General features: G+C 37.7%; 1 protein-coding gene and 1 pseudogene across 1 annotated transcript; one reads left to right on the top strand and one right to left on the bottom strand.

Annotated features, from left to right (window-relative positions):
* Positions 1 to 1,652: 1,652 nt before the first annotated feature.
* Positions 1,653 to 5,950, bottom strand: LOC135092308 (craniofacial development protein 2-like). The gene is made up of 3 exons (XM_063990762.1): positions 5,315 to 5,950; positions 4,646 to 4,780; positions 1,653 to 1,760 (listed from the first exon to the last, which is right to left on the bottom strand). Exons 1-3 carry the CDS (start codon positions 5,948 to 5,950, stop codon positions 1,653 to 1,655), a joined length of 879 nt encoding a protein of 292 aa, XP_063846832.1.
* A 5,056-nt stretch (positions 5,951 to 11,006) lies between these two features.
* Positions 11,007 to 14,242, top strand: LOC135092307 (uncharacterized; annotated as a pseudogene).
* The last annotated feature ends 1,732 nt before the right edge of the window (positions 14,243 to 15,974 follow it).

Here is a 15,974-nt window from a genome sequence, read left to right as displayed (position 1 = left end):
TTTTTCGTGGGCGATGAATGCTCTGAACAGTCAGTTGTAGTTGAGCAGTCTTTTGATTTTGCCAATGACCAGTGACAGGGTTGTAAGTGCAGGGAGCATTTCGTTCGATCTTGTTGACTTTAACATCATCTCCAGGTGTCTCTTTTTTCCTTTTCCTTTTCTTCCTCTAAACTTTCATCTTCTTTGGAAGGAGCAAAGAATGGCTTCAAGTTAGCAATATTTTGCTTCATCTTCAGAACTTCACCTTTTTCATTCTTCAGTGTACATACTTGATTGTCGTAAATCTTTACGATAACGTGAGGCCCCTTGAAAGGCAAAGCTGTCTTACCACCTTTCCTGTCCTTTCTGTACATATCCTTCAGTAAAACTTGCTGCCCTTCTGTAAGGGAAGAACGAGTCAGTCCTTGCCTTTTATCATATTGCTGGTTTTGCGTTGCCTGCGCAAGTTTGATATTGTTATGAGCTGCATCATGTGCCTTTTCCTTAATCTTCATCATTCCTTCCATCATTCCTTCCATCACTTTCATAACTTCATCTTCATCAAACTCCCAGATTTCTTCATCAAAGTTGCTATCATCTTCATGAATAGAATTGGAGTTGTCATCAGTAGTATCATCACTATCTAAAAGGTTGGCAATATCTACAGGCAATGTTGGCTGTCTTCCATACATTAGGAAAAATGGTGCCATCTTTGTTGATCGATGTACAGTTGTACGATGAGCAAATAGCAGTGGCTCAAGAAATCTTGACCATCCATCAGGTTTTTCCTTGTAAAACACTGAGAAGCTTATTCTTGATGGTTCCATTCTGTTTTTCGACAAGGACGTTTGCTTGTGGATGATAAGCACTTGTCACTCGTTGATGGATTCCAGTGAGGCCTTGGTACAATACCAAGAATACATTTAATTTCATAAATAGGTATGAGATTTTATTTTAACGAGCCCGAAGCTCTTATATGAACTTTAATGATGAAACAGAAAGAGAGAGAGAGAGAGAGAGAGAGAGAGAGAGAGAGAGAGAGAGAGAGAGAGAGAGAGAGAGAGAGAGAGAGAGAATGCTTTAATGATGAAACATGTCTGCTTATCTTACCTCCACTTTCTCTCTAGTCTCGTCATTTTTCACGTTCTTGTAGAATAGTTCTTCACCCTTAACAGCAAAGGGTCTACATGCCTTGCGGAAGATGGCTTTTTCCCCTTTGGTACATACAGTAGGGGGCCACACACCCTTCAGAAGATACTGATATATGAAGTCAAATGGCACGTGCGGCACTGTCAACAACACTCAGGACACTGGCAGCAAACTGTAAAGTTCAGTTACCTCTTTGGTTCGGTCTGTTTCGTTCCGCAATCTCAGTTTCAAATGCGTAGACGAGCACGTTCGAGTCCACAAAGGATAGTTGAATTGGAATTGAATTCACGAAATTCGTTTCTGTGTCTCATTACCTCCTCCTCCTTCCTAAGTGTGGGAGTACTTATTTCACAGGAGAGAGTACATTTGCCATATGGAATAATGACTGGGGGATTACCTTTACCATAATGAATTTGTACTGGGGAGTACTTATTTTGGGGGAGTGCTTATCCAATATGACACCGGAAACGCCAGAGTGACTACCGATGCCGAGGGTAAGTGGGTTTGGCCCACGACGCGGCAAATCACCCCGACGGCCCCCACTCCAACGGGATAGAGAACCCGAAAGAGCAGGAAGACTCCGGATCAGTGAAGCTGTTAAGGGCTCCGAAGCCTGGCGGAACCCCATAGCTCTATGAACGTTTGATAAGGGAGGATGGAATAATGCCCAACTCCCCGCCTCACATTCATCTCGTGGGGAAGTACTTTAGCTGTAGGCCCAATCCTGCCTTTATGGTCAGGCTTGTTCCTACGTTACCAGCGGGTGCCACTAGGAGCCACACTTCCCCCATAACTAAGTCTCAAGGAGGGTTTTCACGTCACTCGGGGGAGTCACGGCATGACACCATCCCGGGCCCTCCAGGAGTCATAGTTACTCCCGCCATAAAGTACTATTCATGCTTAAAAGCATGAGTACTTTATGTCGAGAAACAGAAAAAAAAAATACCATAAAAAGATACACAAACGCTAATATACAAGGAAAGCCCCATATACGCGGAAACAAAACTATATTACTGGAAAAGTGTTTTTTATTTATTTATTTTTTTTTTAGCGTGTTAGTCACCAAAACTCTTAATAACATGGAAATCATATTGTATGGCAATACAAAACAACACTACAAAAAACGTATCAAAAACGCTCAAAACGCATGCAAAACACCCTTGACGTTGAAACAAAAAAAAAAATTACCAAAACATGAGTATTCTGAATGTTTTTGAGATTGTTATATAGAAAAACACCAAAATGCATGCAAAGTATCCTATATGAGGAACCGAAAATATATTACGAGTAACGTGTACTATAAGTGTTTTTGATCTTCTTAGGGACCAAAACGCGAAAACGCATGAATAACACTTTATATCAACAAACACAACAACATCACCAATGACGTGTATTTTGAGTGTATTTCACATAGTTAGGTACCAAAACGACAAAATGCATGCAAAGCACCCTAAACAGGGAAAGGGAACGAGGTTTCTAGAAGCGTTTGTTTTGAGTGTTTTAACGCTAAAAAGCATAGAAATCACCCAAAATAGGAATACAAAACAATATTACCAATAGCGTCTCTTTTCAGTGTTTTCGAGCTACTTACGCAGCAAAACACTAAAACGTACACAGAACACCCTTTATGGAGAAAAGAATAACGTTACTAAAAATATATATTTTAAGTATCTTTGAGCTAGTTACGTAGAAAAACGTCAAAATGTATGAAAAGTACCCTTCATGGGGAAACGAAAAGACATTACAAGAAACGTGTATTAAGTTTTTTTATTTTTTTATTTCTTAGGTACCAAAACGGAAAAAAAACAAAAAAAAGAAAACTCTATTTGGAGAAACTGAATAACATTACAAAAAAAAAAAAAAAGAAAAAAAGTATATTTTGAGTGTGTTTCACATTATAGGTACCAAAACGCCAAAATGCATACAAAGCACCTTAAATGGAGAAAAAAAATAAATAATAAAAATTCCTGAAACGTGTCTTTTGAATGTATATGAACGTGTTAGGCACCAGGACGCTAAAAAAATATGGGTATCACGTAATATGGGAATACAAAAACAATATTATAAAAAACGAATCTTTTGAGTATTTTTGAGCTTACTTTCTCACCTTTCTCACCAGACGCAAGGTAGGCAATGCCTGTCAGTGTCCGGCCTCTACGAATCTTCTCCAAAGGTCTCTATCCATGAAATCCTCATCTCTGGTTATTTCTTGTAGATTTCTTCCTCTTCGTTCAGTAGCTTCTTCAACTCCCTGCATCCATCGCTTCCTAGGTCGTCCCACCGGCCTCCTGCCTAGAGGAACCCATTCCAGAAACTTCCTTGCGTATCTTGTATCTTCCATTCTTCGGACATGTCCATACCATCTCAATTTGTTCTTTTCAATTATCTTCAGTATAGATGTTATCCCTAATCTCTCTCTGGTTTCTTCATTTCTAATTCTATCAAGTCTGGTCACACCTCGGATCATTCTCAGAACTCTCATTTCTGCTGCTTGTATTTGTGAAGATGTTCTTGTTGTCAGTGTCCAAGTTTCTGACCCATATAGAAGTACTGGTCTTAGTATTGTTGTAAATATTATGGTTTTAGCTTTTGTTGGAATATTCTTATCTTTAAGTATGGGATACAATGCACTGACATTTGCATTGTACTTCTGTATTCTATTTAAAATTTCTATATTCTGTCTGTTTTCCTCGTCGAAAAGTACTCCCAGATAACAAAATTTGTCGGTCTGCTTCAGTTTAACGTTTTCTATGTAAATATTACATTCCTCCTTTATTCTGCCAACTTTCATTATTTCTGTTTTTTGTTTGTTCATTATCATTCCTTCCCTATTCAAGACATCATTCCATCTTGTCATGGCCTCTTGAAGATCTTGTTGGCTTCCTGTCACGACAGCGACATCGTCTGCATATGCCAGCGTGATCTCTTTATCCTCCCTTACACGCACTTCCTTCAGGCATCTGTCCATGTATATAATGAATAGCAAAGGAGAGAGCACTCCCCCTTGTCTCACTCCTGTCTTAATGCTAAACCATTCATTCTCCAGCTCTCTGTTCTTGACTCTGCTCTCCGTGTTCTTATATATACTCTTAATTACTCGTATCAGTTTAGAGTTTATGCCGTAGTCTTGATGTTGTAAGACTCTCCACAAGCAATCTCTTCTAATTCTATCAAAGGCTTTTTCCAGATCTATAAAAGCCACATATTTATCAATGCTCCACTCCCAACTCTTCTCCATTATCATCTTTAAAGTGAACACTAGATCTGTCGTGCTCCTATTGGGCCTGAAACCATACTGCCATATTCCTAGTTTCTCCTCGACACAGGTTCTTAATCTTTTCTCAACTATTCTTTCATACAATTTTCCAACATGAGATAACAGGGATATACCTCTATAATTTGCACAATCTGTTTTACTGCCTTTCTTATATATTAGACATACTATTGCTTTGTGCCAGTCATGGGGCACTTTCTCCTCTTTCCACGCATTACTGAAAATGTACCTCATCCACTCTACACATTCTTCCCCAGCAGCTTTAAATAGCTCTATAGGGAGCTCGTCGTCCCCCGGGGCTTTGCCGCTTCTCATCTTCTTTAGTGCCTCCTTCACTTCCTCTATACTGATCTCATTTGGGTTCTCTCCTTGTTCTCCCTGTATATCTAGATTCCGCTCTTCATCCACTTCCACATCCTCCACATTTAGAAGTTCTTGGAAGTATTCTCTCCATCTTTCTTCAATCTCCTGTGGTTTTGTTAGTAGTTCTCCTGTTTTGTTCATTATTGCATATGTTGATTCGCTATTTCCTTTCCTATAGTTCTTAGCCATGCTATACAATAATTTTCTTGTTCCTTCTACGTCTCTCTCTAGATCTTGACCAATCTTGATCCACATGTCCTCCTTGGCTGCTCTTTTGGTTGCTTCTGCACTGTTTCGTTTATCTACGTAATCTTCTCTATCTTCAATGTTTCTTGTTTTCATCCATTTTCTGAAAGATCTTGTTTTTTCTTTGACTGCTTCCTTAACATCATAAGTCCACCATGCAGTACTTTTCTTTTTGGTTCCATATTTGATTTTAATACCAACTGTCTCCTCAGCTGCCCCATACACAGTGTTCTTGAATTTATTCCATTGTTCTTCTACCTTCATTTCTTCCAATTCCAGTTCGGTTGGTTTTCGTAATGTTACCAGTTGCCGTAGTGCTTGCTTCTTCTCTTCGTCCTTGAGGTTTTCCAGTTTGAATCTCTTTTGCTTTTTCTTGACTTTTTCCTTTGGTTTTACAATTTTTAATTTAGCCACCACCAACCTGTGGTCAGAGTCTAAGGACACAGATGGTATGGTCCTAACATCTTTAAATATGTTTTTCTTGTTGGTGAGAAACAGGTCAATCATTGACCTCTCAGTATATCCTTGTTGTGCTGCATTCCACCGATACCATGTCCATTTATGGCTCTCCTGATGTTTATAATAAGTATTCATAATGGACATGTTATTCATCACACAATAATCTATTAATCTTTCTCCCTCCTGGTTCCTTTCGCCAATGCTAAACTCTCCGATGACGTGCTCTACTCCATTTCTATTCTGTCCGACATGTCCATTCATGTCTCCCATGACAATGACATTCTCGTGATGTCTTATTGTTTCTGTCATTTCCTGTAGAGTTTCATAAAACTGCTCTTTCTCCCTCAGACTTCTGCCCTGTTGTGGAGCATATGTTTGGATAATGCTAATTTTTGTCTGTTCTATAGTTAACGTTATACCCATCACTCTCTCATTTCTGCAGTCCATACTGTCCATCCTTTCTGCCATCAGTGGTGACATCATTATAGCAACCCCATGTCTTCCATCCTCATTACCACTATATATGATCTTATAATTTTCATTTAATGTTTTTTCTCCTTTCCCTTTGATTCTAGTTTCACATAATCCAACGATTTCCAGCTTTCTTTCCTTCATCATCTCTATTATTTCCTCTTCTTTATCCTTGAATGTTGCCAAGTTTATCGTTGCAATCTTTATTGTCTTTTGTTTCCTATTTTCATGTCCAGTTCCATTCCGGTTCGTTACCCTTTGGTCAGTCCGATTCCGAGGCACGTTCTGCGTTTCTTGAGCAAAAACTGTAACACCAGTGGCTTGCTAGGCCTATCCTGGCTCTTCGGAACTGTTAATTAGTCCTTTCCTGCTGCTTATTGCCCCCAACTGGTTACAGGGAATCTCCTACTAGTCCCCGGGCAAGCCTGCAGGTTAGGGTAAGCCGCGACACTTCTTCAAAGTTACACAGTTCCTTGTTCATGTGGAGTAGGCCCATGAACCGTCGCGGTTTGAGCTTACTATGTACCAAAACACTAAAAAGCATGCACACTTTTTAGAGAAAGAGAAGAACATTACAAAAAAAATTTGAGCTTATTATATACAAAAAGGCTAAAATGCATGGAAAGTACCCTATATGGGAAAGCAAAATGAAATTACGAGGAACGTGTATTACTACTGTTTTCAGCTTAGGTAAAAAAATAAAACGCATGAATAGCGTTCTATATGGAGAAACAAAACAGTATGAGCAAAAATTTGTATTTTATTCTATTTCCCATTGTTAGCTACCAAAATACTAAAATGCATGCAAAGCACCCTATATGGGGAACGGAAACGAGATTTCCAGAAACGTGTCTTTTGACTGTTTTTGTGTGTGCTAGGAACAAAACCTTAACAAGCATGGAAAACACAATAGTATGATAGAAAACATTACCAAAAACGTGTTCTGAGTGTTATTGATTGTTTTACGTACCAAAAAAACTCAAACGCATGCAAAACTTTCTTCATGGAGAAACAGAATAACATTACAAAAAAAAAAAAATAAATAAATATTTTGAGAAATTTTTTAGCTTGTTACGTAGAAAAACACACACATGCATGCAAAGTACCCTATAAGGGGACAGGAAAAAACATTTCAAGAAACGTGTATTAAGTGTTTTTGAGCTTCCTTGGTACCAACACGCTAAAACACATAAATAGCAATCAAAATGGAGAGAAAAAAAATCACGAATATAAAGGCGTATTTTTAGTGTATTTCACCTTTGTTAAGTATCTTAACACCAAAATGCATGCAAAGCACAATATATGAAGAAAAGAAACGATAAATCCAGAAACTTGTCTTTTCAGTGTTTATGAGCATGTTAGACATTAAAACGATAAAAAGCATGGAAAGAAAGCACCATATATAGGGGGAAACAACACAAGATAACCAAAATCGTGTCTTTTTGAGTGTTTTGAGCTACTTACTTATCAAAATGATAAAAAGGCATACAAAACACCCTGTATAGAGATAAAGAATAACATTAACAAAAACAACTATTTTGAGTGTTTTGAGATTGTTGCGTACAAAAAAAAAAAAAAAGCCATACTGCATGGAAACTACAGTATAGGGGGAACCGAAAAATTATTACGAAAAATATTTATTATGAGTGTGATTGAGCTTCTTAGGTACTGAAACGCTAAAATGCATGAATATTACTATATATGGAGAAACAAGACAGTATATTTCACATTTTGAGTACTATGACACAAAAATGTATGCAATGCATTTTTGCATAATATATGGGAAAAGAAAACGAAAATAACAGAAACCTGTCTTTTGAGTGTTTATGAGGCATCAAAACACTAAAAAAAAACATGAAAAGCACCTGATATGAGAGTAGAAAACAACTTTACCGAAAAAAAGTGTATTTTGAATTTTTTTTCATCTTTTTACGGACCGAAACGCTAGAACGCATGAAAAACACCCTTTATGAAGGAAAAGAAAAAAAAAAACATGACCGAAAAACATGTATTTTGAGAATTTTTGACATAACGTTAAAAAAAAAAACAGAAAAATACATGCAAAGTAACCAGTAAGAGGAAACGAAAGTTTTTAACGAAAATGTATGTATTTTACGTTATTAGGTAAGAACACCCTATATGGAGAAAAGGAAACGAGATTTCCAGAAACGTGACTTTTCAGTGTTTATCTGCGTATAAGGTACCAAAACACACACAAAAGAAAAAAAAAAAAACTGAAAGCTTCCTATATGAGGAAAGAAAACAATATTAACAAATACGTGTCTGTTGAGTATTTTTTAACTACTTACGTACCAAAACGCTAAAACGCATACAAAACAACCTGTATTGAGAAAGACCAAAAACAAGTATTTTCAGTGTTTTTAACTTGTTACGTACAAAATCGCGAAAATGCATGGAAAGTACCCTATATAGGGAAGTGAAAGAACATTACGAGATACGGGTATTAGGAGTGTTTATGAGATTTTTATATACCAGAACTCTAAAACGCACGAATCGCAGTTAGCGAAAGCGCCAAAATCCATGCAAAACATCCTATATTATGAAAAGAAAAGTTATTTTAAAAAACCTGGCTTGTCAGTGTTTATGAGCGTGTTAGGCACCAAATCGCTACAAAGCTTGGAAATCTCCCAATAAGGGGAAACAAAATACGAAAGAAAAACGAATTTTTTTTTTAGTGTTTTTTTTTTTTAGGTTATTACGTGTCAAAAACCTAAACCGCAGGCAAAAATTTCTTTATTGAGAAAAATAAAAGCTTTACCTGTATATTCAGTGGTCTTGATCAAGGTCTACGTACAAAAGCGCCAAAATACATGGAAAGTACACTATATGGAGAATCGAAAAGGACATTAAGAGGAACGTGTATTATGAGTATTTTTGATTATGCAAAAACGCATAATACCACTGTATATGAAGAAACCGAATAAAAATGAACAAAAAAAAACGTGTATTTTAAGTGTGTTTCACATTATTGTTTCACAATGTTTCACATTGATAATAAGAAACACGCCAAAATGCATTCAAAGCACCCTATATGGGGAAAGGAAGCGAGATTTTCAGAAACGTGTATTTTGAGTGTTTATAAACGGAAATGGAAATTACTATATATGGGAAAACAACATAACATTACCAAAAAAAACGTCTTTTTTTAATGTTAATGAGCTCTTTACTTCCCTAAACGATAAAAGAAAAATAGATGCCAAAATAATAATAACATAAAAAAAATAGTGTTTTAGAGCTTGCTATTCAGAAAAAAAAAAAAACGTCAAGTTGCATCTTAAGTACTCTATATGGGGAAACAAAAAGACGTTAAGAGAAACATGTATTAAGAGCGTTTTTGAGCTTACATATTAAAACGCTAAAAGGCATGGATAGCACTCTGTATGGAAATACAAAAGCAACGTAAAAAAAAAGAGTATTTTGAGTGTATTTCACATTGTTAGGTACCAAAACGCCCAAATGCATGCAAAGCACCCAAAATGAGGAAAGGAAACGATATTTCCATAAACGTATCTTTTCGGTGTTTATGAGCCTGCTAGGCACCAAAACGGAAAAAAAAGAAGCACCCTATATAGAAAAACAACAACAAGAACAGAAAAGCAAAAAAAGTCACTTTTCAGTGTTTTGAACTATTTACGTATCAAAACGCTAAAACGCATGCAAAATACCCTTTATCGAGAAAAAGAATAATATAATAACAATAATAATTACAATAACAATACCAAGAACAAATATTTTGAGTGCTTTTGAAATTGTTACGTACAAAAACGCCAAAATGAATGTAAAGTATCATATATGGAAAAAAAAAAAGCAAAACATTACGAGAAACGTCTATTTTGTGTTTTGATCTTTTTAGGTGCGAAAACGTGAAAACGCAGAAATCACACTCTATTAGGCGAAACAAAACAACATTAACAAAAACGTGAATTTTGAGTGTCACATTGATAGGTACCAAAACGCCAAAATGCAAGCAAAGCACCCAATATGAGGAAAGGAAAAGAAATTTACAGAAACGCGTCTTTTGAGTGTTTATGAGCGTGCTGGGCACCAAAACGATAAAAATCATCGAAAGCACACTATATAGGAAAATAAAACAACATTATTAAAAACGTCTCTTTTTCTATTTTTTTTGGGAGCTACGTAAGTACCAAAACAATAACACACACACACACACACACACACACAAAATCTTTATGGAGAAACAGTATAACTCTATCACAAAACATTTTATTTCAGTATTTTTGAGCTTTTCAAGTAGAAAAATGCCAATATTCATGCAAAGTTCTCAATACGGGGAAACGAAAAGATATTACAAGAAATATGTTATGAGAGTTTTTTTATTTTTTTAGGCACCAGATTCTGAAACGCATGAACAGCAATCTATATCGAGAAACACAACTTAATTACCAAAAAGGAGTATTTTGAGTTTTTTTTTTTCACATTATTAGGTGCAAAAAGGATAAGATGCATCCAAATTCATCTATAAGAGGATACGAAACGACATTATCAGAAATGAGTCTTTTGAATATTTTTGAGCGTGATAGGTATCAATACGCTAAAAAGCTTGGAAATCATCTGTTATGGGAACACAAAAGATCATTACGAAAGACGAGTCTTTTGTGTGCTTTTGAACTTCTTACGTACCGAAACGCTAAAACGCATGCAAAACACACTTTTTTTTTTTGAGAAATATAATGACATTACAAAAAAAAAAGTATTTATTTATTTTTTTTTTGAGCTTTCGATGTAGAAAAAAAAAAAACGCCAAAAAAAGCATGCAGAGTTCCCTATATGGAAGAAACGAAAAGATAATTCGAGAAACGTGTATTATGAGTGATTTTGAGTTTCTGAGGTACCAAAATATGTTGCTGAAGCAGAACAACATTACTAATATATATATATATATATATATATATATATATATATATATATATATATATATATATATATATATATATATATATATATATATATATATATTCTTTCTTTCATTCTTTTTTTTTTTTTTGCAACCCCATATGCCGCCAACCTATGTCAGTCTCGTGTTATGGCTGTGGTCGTTCTTGTGTTGGTGGTCGTGGTGATGGTGGTGGTGGTGGCACTGGTGGTGGTAGTGGCGTTCGTGGTGCGTATATGCGGGGTAGAAAGGAAGATTTAGCTGTCGCAGCCATCTTTTTTTTACTGGCGTTAACATGACACACTTTATCCCAGACCTTATACTCACCCGCATCTGCCTGTCATTATATATATATTTTTTTCATTCTTATTGTCTTTTTCTTTTTCTTTTTTCTTTTTAACAGTCTTTTTTTTTGTCTTTTCCTGGTGTTGAAATGCTGCGGTGTGGATGTTACTCTTTTATGATTGTTTTTGCTTGTTGTAGTTGTTGTTGTTGTAGTTGTTGTTGTTCTTGTTTGGTGTTATTGCATGTTTGTACTCTTTATTATTCCTGCTAATGTGATTGTAAGGGTTGTGTTTTGTTGTTGTTGTTGTTGTTGTTGTTGTTGTTGCTGGTTTTATTGCACTCGTTTTTTGCTGTTGCTTCCTTTGCCGTCGATGTTTACGCTACCGTTCTCGTTCTTGTCACTGACAGCCGGTGCAGCATTTCCAACAACTTATAGGAATGACAAACACAATATTTTGTTACTTGAACAGTGATTCATTCAGTCTTATGCAATGCACAATGCCTTGTTGAAGTGTTCAAAATTAATTAAAAATGTTTTTAGGTCTGTTGGTTTATCTGCAAAATTTGTGTCAGTGACCAAAGAAGTTTTGAAAAAAAAGTATATCATAGCTATTGCTGAATTGAAATAAATGATCAACGGAGAATATTTCTAGGCAAGTTATGTGGCAGTATTAAAAGCTTGCTCCTTATATGTTATTTTATATCAAGGTTAATATTTAATCAACAGGTCACCAGCACACAGCAGACAAGAATGTGGACCCTAGTTTCAGACTCTCATAAGAAATAATAATATAATAATTATATATCTATATATAAGCACAGCCTTTGCTCCTTTAAGGAACATTTCAGTCCCTCGTCCCTGAATACTGTTTTGTATATAATTCTTAGTGTAAGCTCTTTTCTTAACGTAATGACCTTCATCCAAGGAATGTCCTTAATTCACTGTCCTTAATCAACAATGCCTTCTCAATCTACTGTCCTTAATTCAGGCTATTTTCTTAATCTGCAGTCCTTAATCTAGTCAATTATTTCATCCAGTATCTTTAATCCAGATTATTTATTTAGTCCAGTGTCCTTGATCCAGAATATTTCCTAAATCATCCTTAATCAAGACAATTTATTTAATTTATTTAAATGTAGACTTTTCATAATGTACTATCCTTAATCCATACTATTTCCGTAATTTGATATCCCTAATACTGACTATTTCTTTTATCCATCCTTTATTCTTAATCCAGACTACTTTCTTAATCCACTATCTTTAATCCTTAAATTGGGGACAGAAAGAGACATCATAATACAAGGCGAAAATCTAAATACAAAGGTATACAGTGTAATGAATGACAAGACGGTGATGTGAAATGTTACAGCACATGAAAGTGGTACATTATGTATTACAGCAAACTTAACAAACTCCAAAAAGCACGCCAAGATTTGACTTGCCGGAGAATGATGGCTCTGGGCAGGAGAAGGCTCTCTCTCGCTCTCTCTCTCTCTCTCTCTCTCTCTCTCTCTCTCTCTCTCTCTCTCTCTCTCTCTCTCTCTCTCTCTCTCTCTCTCTCTCTCTCTCTCTCTCTCTCTCTCTCTCTCTCTCTCTCTCTCTCTCTCTCTCTCTCTCTCTCTCTCTCTCTCTCTCTCTCTCTCTCTCTCTCTCTCTCTCTCTCTCTCTCTCTCTCTCTCTCTCTCTCTCTCTCTCTCTCTCTCTCTCTCTCTCTCTCTCTCTCTCTCTCTCTCTCTCTCTCTCTCTCTCTCTCTCTCTCTCTCTCTCTCTCTCTCTCTCTCTCTCTCTCTCTCTCTCTCTCTCTCTCTCTCTCTCTCTCTCTCTCTCTCTCTCTCTCTCTCTCTCTCTCTCTCTCTCTCTCTCTCTCTCTCTCTCTCTCTCTCTCTCTCTCTCTCTCTCTCTCTCTCTCTCTCTCTCTCTCTCTCGGAATCAAACAGAAAAGAAGACAAGAAAAAGAGAAAGCACTAACTATAGTAGAAAAGAGTAGATGAGAGGAGAGAAGAGAAGAGAACGGGAGAAGAAAGGAGACGAGAGGAGAGGAGAGGAGAGGAGAGGAGAGGATTCTAGAGAAGACAGAGAAAAGAGGACAAAAAAGAGGAGAGAAGATGAGAGTAAAGGAGAGGAGAGGAGAGAAGAGAAGAAGAAGAGAAGAGAAGAGAAGAGAAGAGAATAAAAGAGGAGAGGAGAGGAGAGAAGAAGAAGAGAAGAGAAGAGAAAAGGAGAGAGAGAAAAGAAGAGAGGAGATGAGAGATTCGATTAAAGGAGAGGATAGGAAAGAAGAGAAGAGAGGAGAGGAGAGAAAACAGTAGAAAAAAGTGGAGAGATGAGAGGAAAGAGGAGGAGAGAAGAGAAGAGAGGAGAGGAGAGGAGAGGAGAGGGTAGAGGAAAATGGAGAGTCGAAAAGAGGAGAGGGGAGAGGAAAGGAGAGAGGAAGAGAAAAGGAGAGGAGAGAGGAGAGGAGAGGAGAGGAGAGGAGAAGAGAGGAGAGGAGAAGAGAGGAGAAAGGAGAGGAGAGGGGAGGAGAGGACAGGAGAAGAGAGGAGATGAGAGAAGGGGAGAGAAGAGAAGAGAAGAGAGAGAAAATGTCATTTAATATGAAGGCAAGGAAGGGGAAGAGAAGATAAGAGGAGTGAAGAGGAGAAAAGTTAAGAGAAGTTATGAGGAGAGAAGAGAAGAGAAGAAGAAAGAAGAAAAGAGAAGAGGAGAGGAGAGGAGAGGAGAGAAGAAAAGAGAAGAGAAGAGAAGAGAAGAGAAAGAAAACAGGAAAGGAAAGAGGATATGAGAGGAGAGGAGAGGAGAGGAGATAAGATAAAAGAAAAGGGAGAAAAGAGGAGAGGAGATAGGAGAGGAGAGAGAAGAGGAAAGGAGAGAGAGGAAGAGAGGAGAAAAGATAAGAGAAGAAATGAGAGAAAAAAAAGAGGAGAGAAAAGAGGAGAGGAAAGAAAAGAAGAGAGCAGAGGAGAAGAGAAAAAAAGAGAGAGGAGAGGAGAAAAGAGGAAAGAGGAGAGGAGAAAAGAGGAAAGAGGAGAGGAGAAAGGAGAGAGGAGAGAGGAGAAGAGGAGAGGAGAAAAGAAGGGAGAGGAGAGGAGAAGAGAGGAGAAAGGAGAGAAGAGGAGAGAGGAGAGGAGAGAAGAGAGGAGAGGAGAGGAGAGGAGAGAAAAGTGGAGAGGAGAGAAGAGGAGAGAGTAAAGGAGAGGAGAGGAGAGGAGAGGAAAAAGGAGAGGAGAGGAGAGGAGGGAGGAGAAGAGAGGAGAGGAGAGAGGAGAGGACAGGAGAGGAGAGAAGAGAGGAGAGAAGAGGAGAGATGAGAGAAGAGAAAGGAACGGAAAGGAGAGAGGAGAAGAGAGAGCGACAGCCGGAGCCAGAGCGAGAGTGAGCGAGAGCTTTCTCCTGTCGTCATCATTCTACCTGACAAGTGAAATTTTGGCGCGCTTTTTGAGTTCCTTGTGTTGCCCTAATATTTTCTGTACCACTTCCATGTGCTGTAGTATTTCACATCACAATCTCCTCATTCATTATTTACTTCTGCATTTAGATTTTCGCCGTGCATGATGTTTATTTTTTGTCCGCAGTTTAAGTGTTAATGGAGACTACTTTCTTAATCCATTATCGTTAATCCAGACTGTTTTTAATCCTCTTTCGTTAATCTCGAGTATTTTTAATCCTCTTTTCTTAATCAAGAGTATTTTCTTAATGTACTATCTTTAATTTCGGCTATTTTCTTAATTCAGTATCCTTAATCGATACTATTTTCTTAGTCCACTAGCCTTCATTCTGACTATTTTTCTAATCCAGTATTTTTAATTCAAAGTTTTTTTTCTAATCCACTATCCTTAATTCTAACTATTTTCCTAATCCATTATCCTTAATCCACACTTTTCCGTTAATGTACTATTATTATTGTGAATTTCTGCACAATAATAATAATAATAATATTTTCTTAATCCACTATCCTTAATCCAGACTATTTTCTTCATTTAACATCCTTAATCCGGAACACTTTGTCTAATGTCCTTAATCCACATTATTTCTGTACCTAGGTCACTACTCCTATTTTCTTTTTGTGAGCTACATTTGTGCAGGCTTTTTAATATTTTTTTTTCCTTCTGCTGATCTCCATGATACATAAAAAAAAAAATTAAAATAAAAAATAAAATAAAATAAGTACAAAAAAAAAAAAAAAAAGAGGGGAGAGGGGACGCTGGAGGGCGGCTCGCTCAGTGAGGGAAGATGTCGAGGCAGAATTGTTTTCTGTTGAGCTTCAACGTCATGGTCGAATCAACATAATCTATTGCTGCTCGTAATTTACAGAGCAGCGGTCGTCCAAACACAAAGTCGAAGTCGTTAACCCCCTGGTTGGTGTTCATCTGCACTGTGAGTGTGCCGCTGCCAAACTGCAGAATGACTCGTGTCGGCAGCGCAGTCTCGCTTCCTGTCCTGCACCGCACGTTGTACCGGCCGATCTTGGTGATAGAGAATGGTATAGTAGAGCATGTGTCCAGCAGCACCATCAGCGGCTCCTCGACGCCTTGTGCTTGTGCGGCAAACGCGAACACTTTCCCTTCGCGCCCTGGCTGAGGTCTCCGCCGCAGACGTTCCGGGTGACGCAGGAACAGGGTGCTGCTACCGTCGTGATGGAAGTCCTGCCGCATCTCAGCCTCCTGCAGGCGGCTCATGGACAGCACTATCACGTCGTTGCGAGAGGTGATCTCCGCCTCCTTTGGAAACACCAACATGGGCGTATTGACCGCAAGGCCGTCCTTCAGCACCAACAGTACCTCGTCGAGCATGATCACGTCCAGCAACAGGATGCCATTCCAGGTAGAGAAGAG

The sequence above is a fragment of the Scylla paramamosain genome, chromosome 39 (assembly GCF_035594125.1).
Source record: "Scylla paramamosain isolate STU-SP2022 chromosome 39, ASM3559412v1, whole genome shotgun sequence".
NCBI lineage: Eukaryota > Metazoa > Arthropoda > Malacostraca > Decapoda > Portunidae > Scylla > Scylla paramamosain.
This window is presented reverse-complemented; position numbering and strand designations above follow the sequence as displayed.

Excerpts from the sequence above, each read along its gene's own strand:
- LOC135092308 (XM_063990762.1), bottom strand. The coding sequence starts at position 5,950 with ATGTCACCACTGATGGCAGAAAGGATGGACAGTATGGACTGCAGAAAT. Across the intron at positions 4,781-5,314 it reads AGCAAGCACTACGGCAACTG|GGAGAACAAGGAGAGAACCC; the intron begins GTAACATTACGA and ends CTAGATATACAG. Across the intron at positions 1,761-4,645 it reads AAGCTGCTGGGGAAGAATGT|AGCTATGGGGTTCCGCCAGG; the intron begins GTAGAGTGGATG and ends AAACGTTCATAG.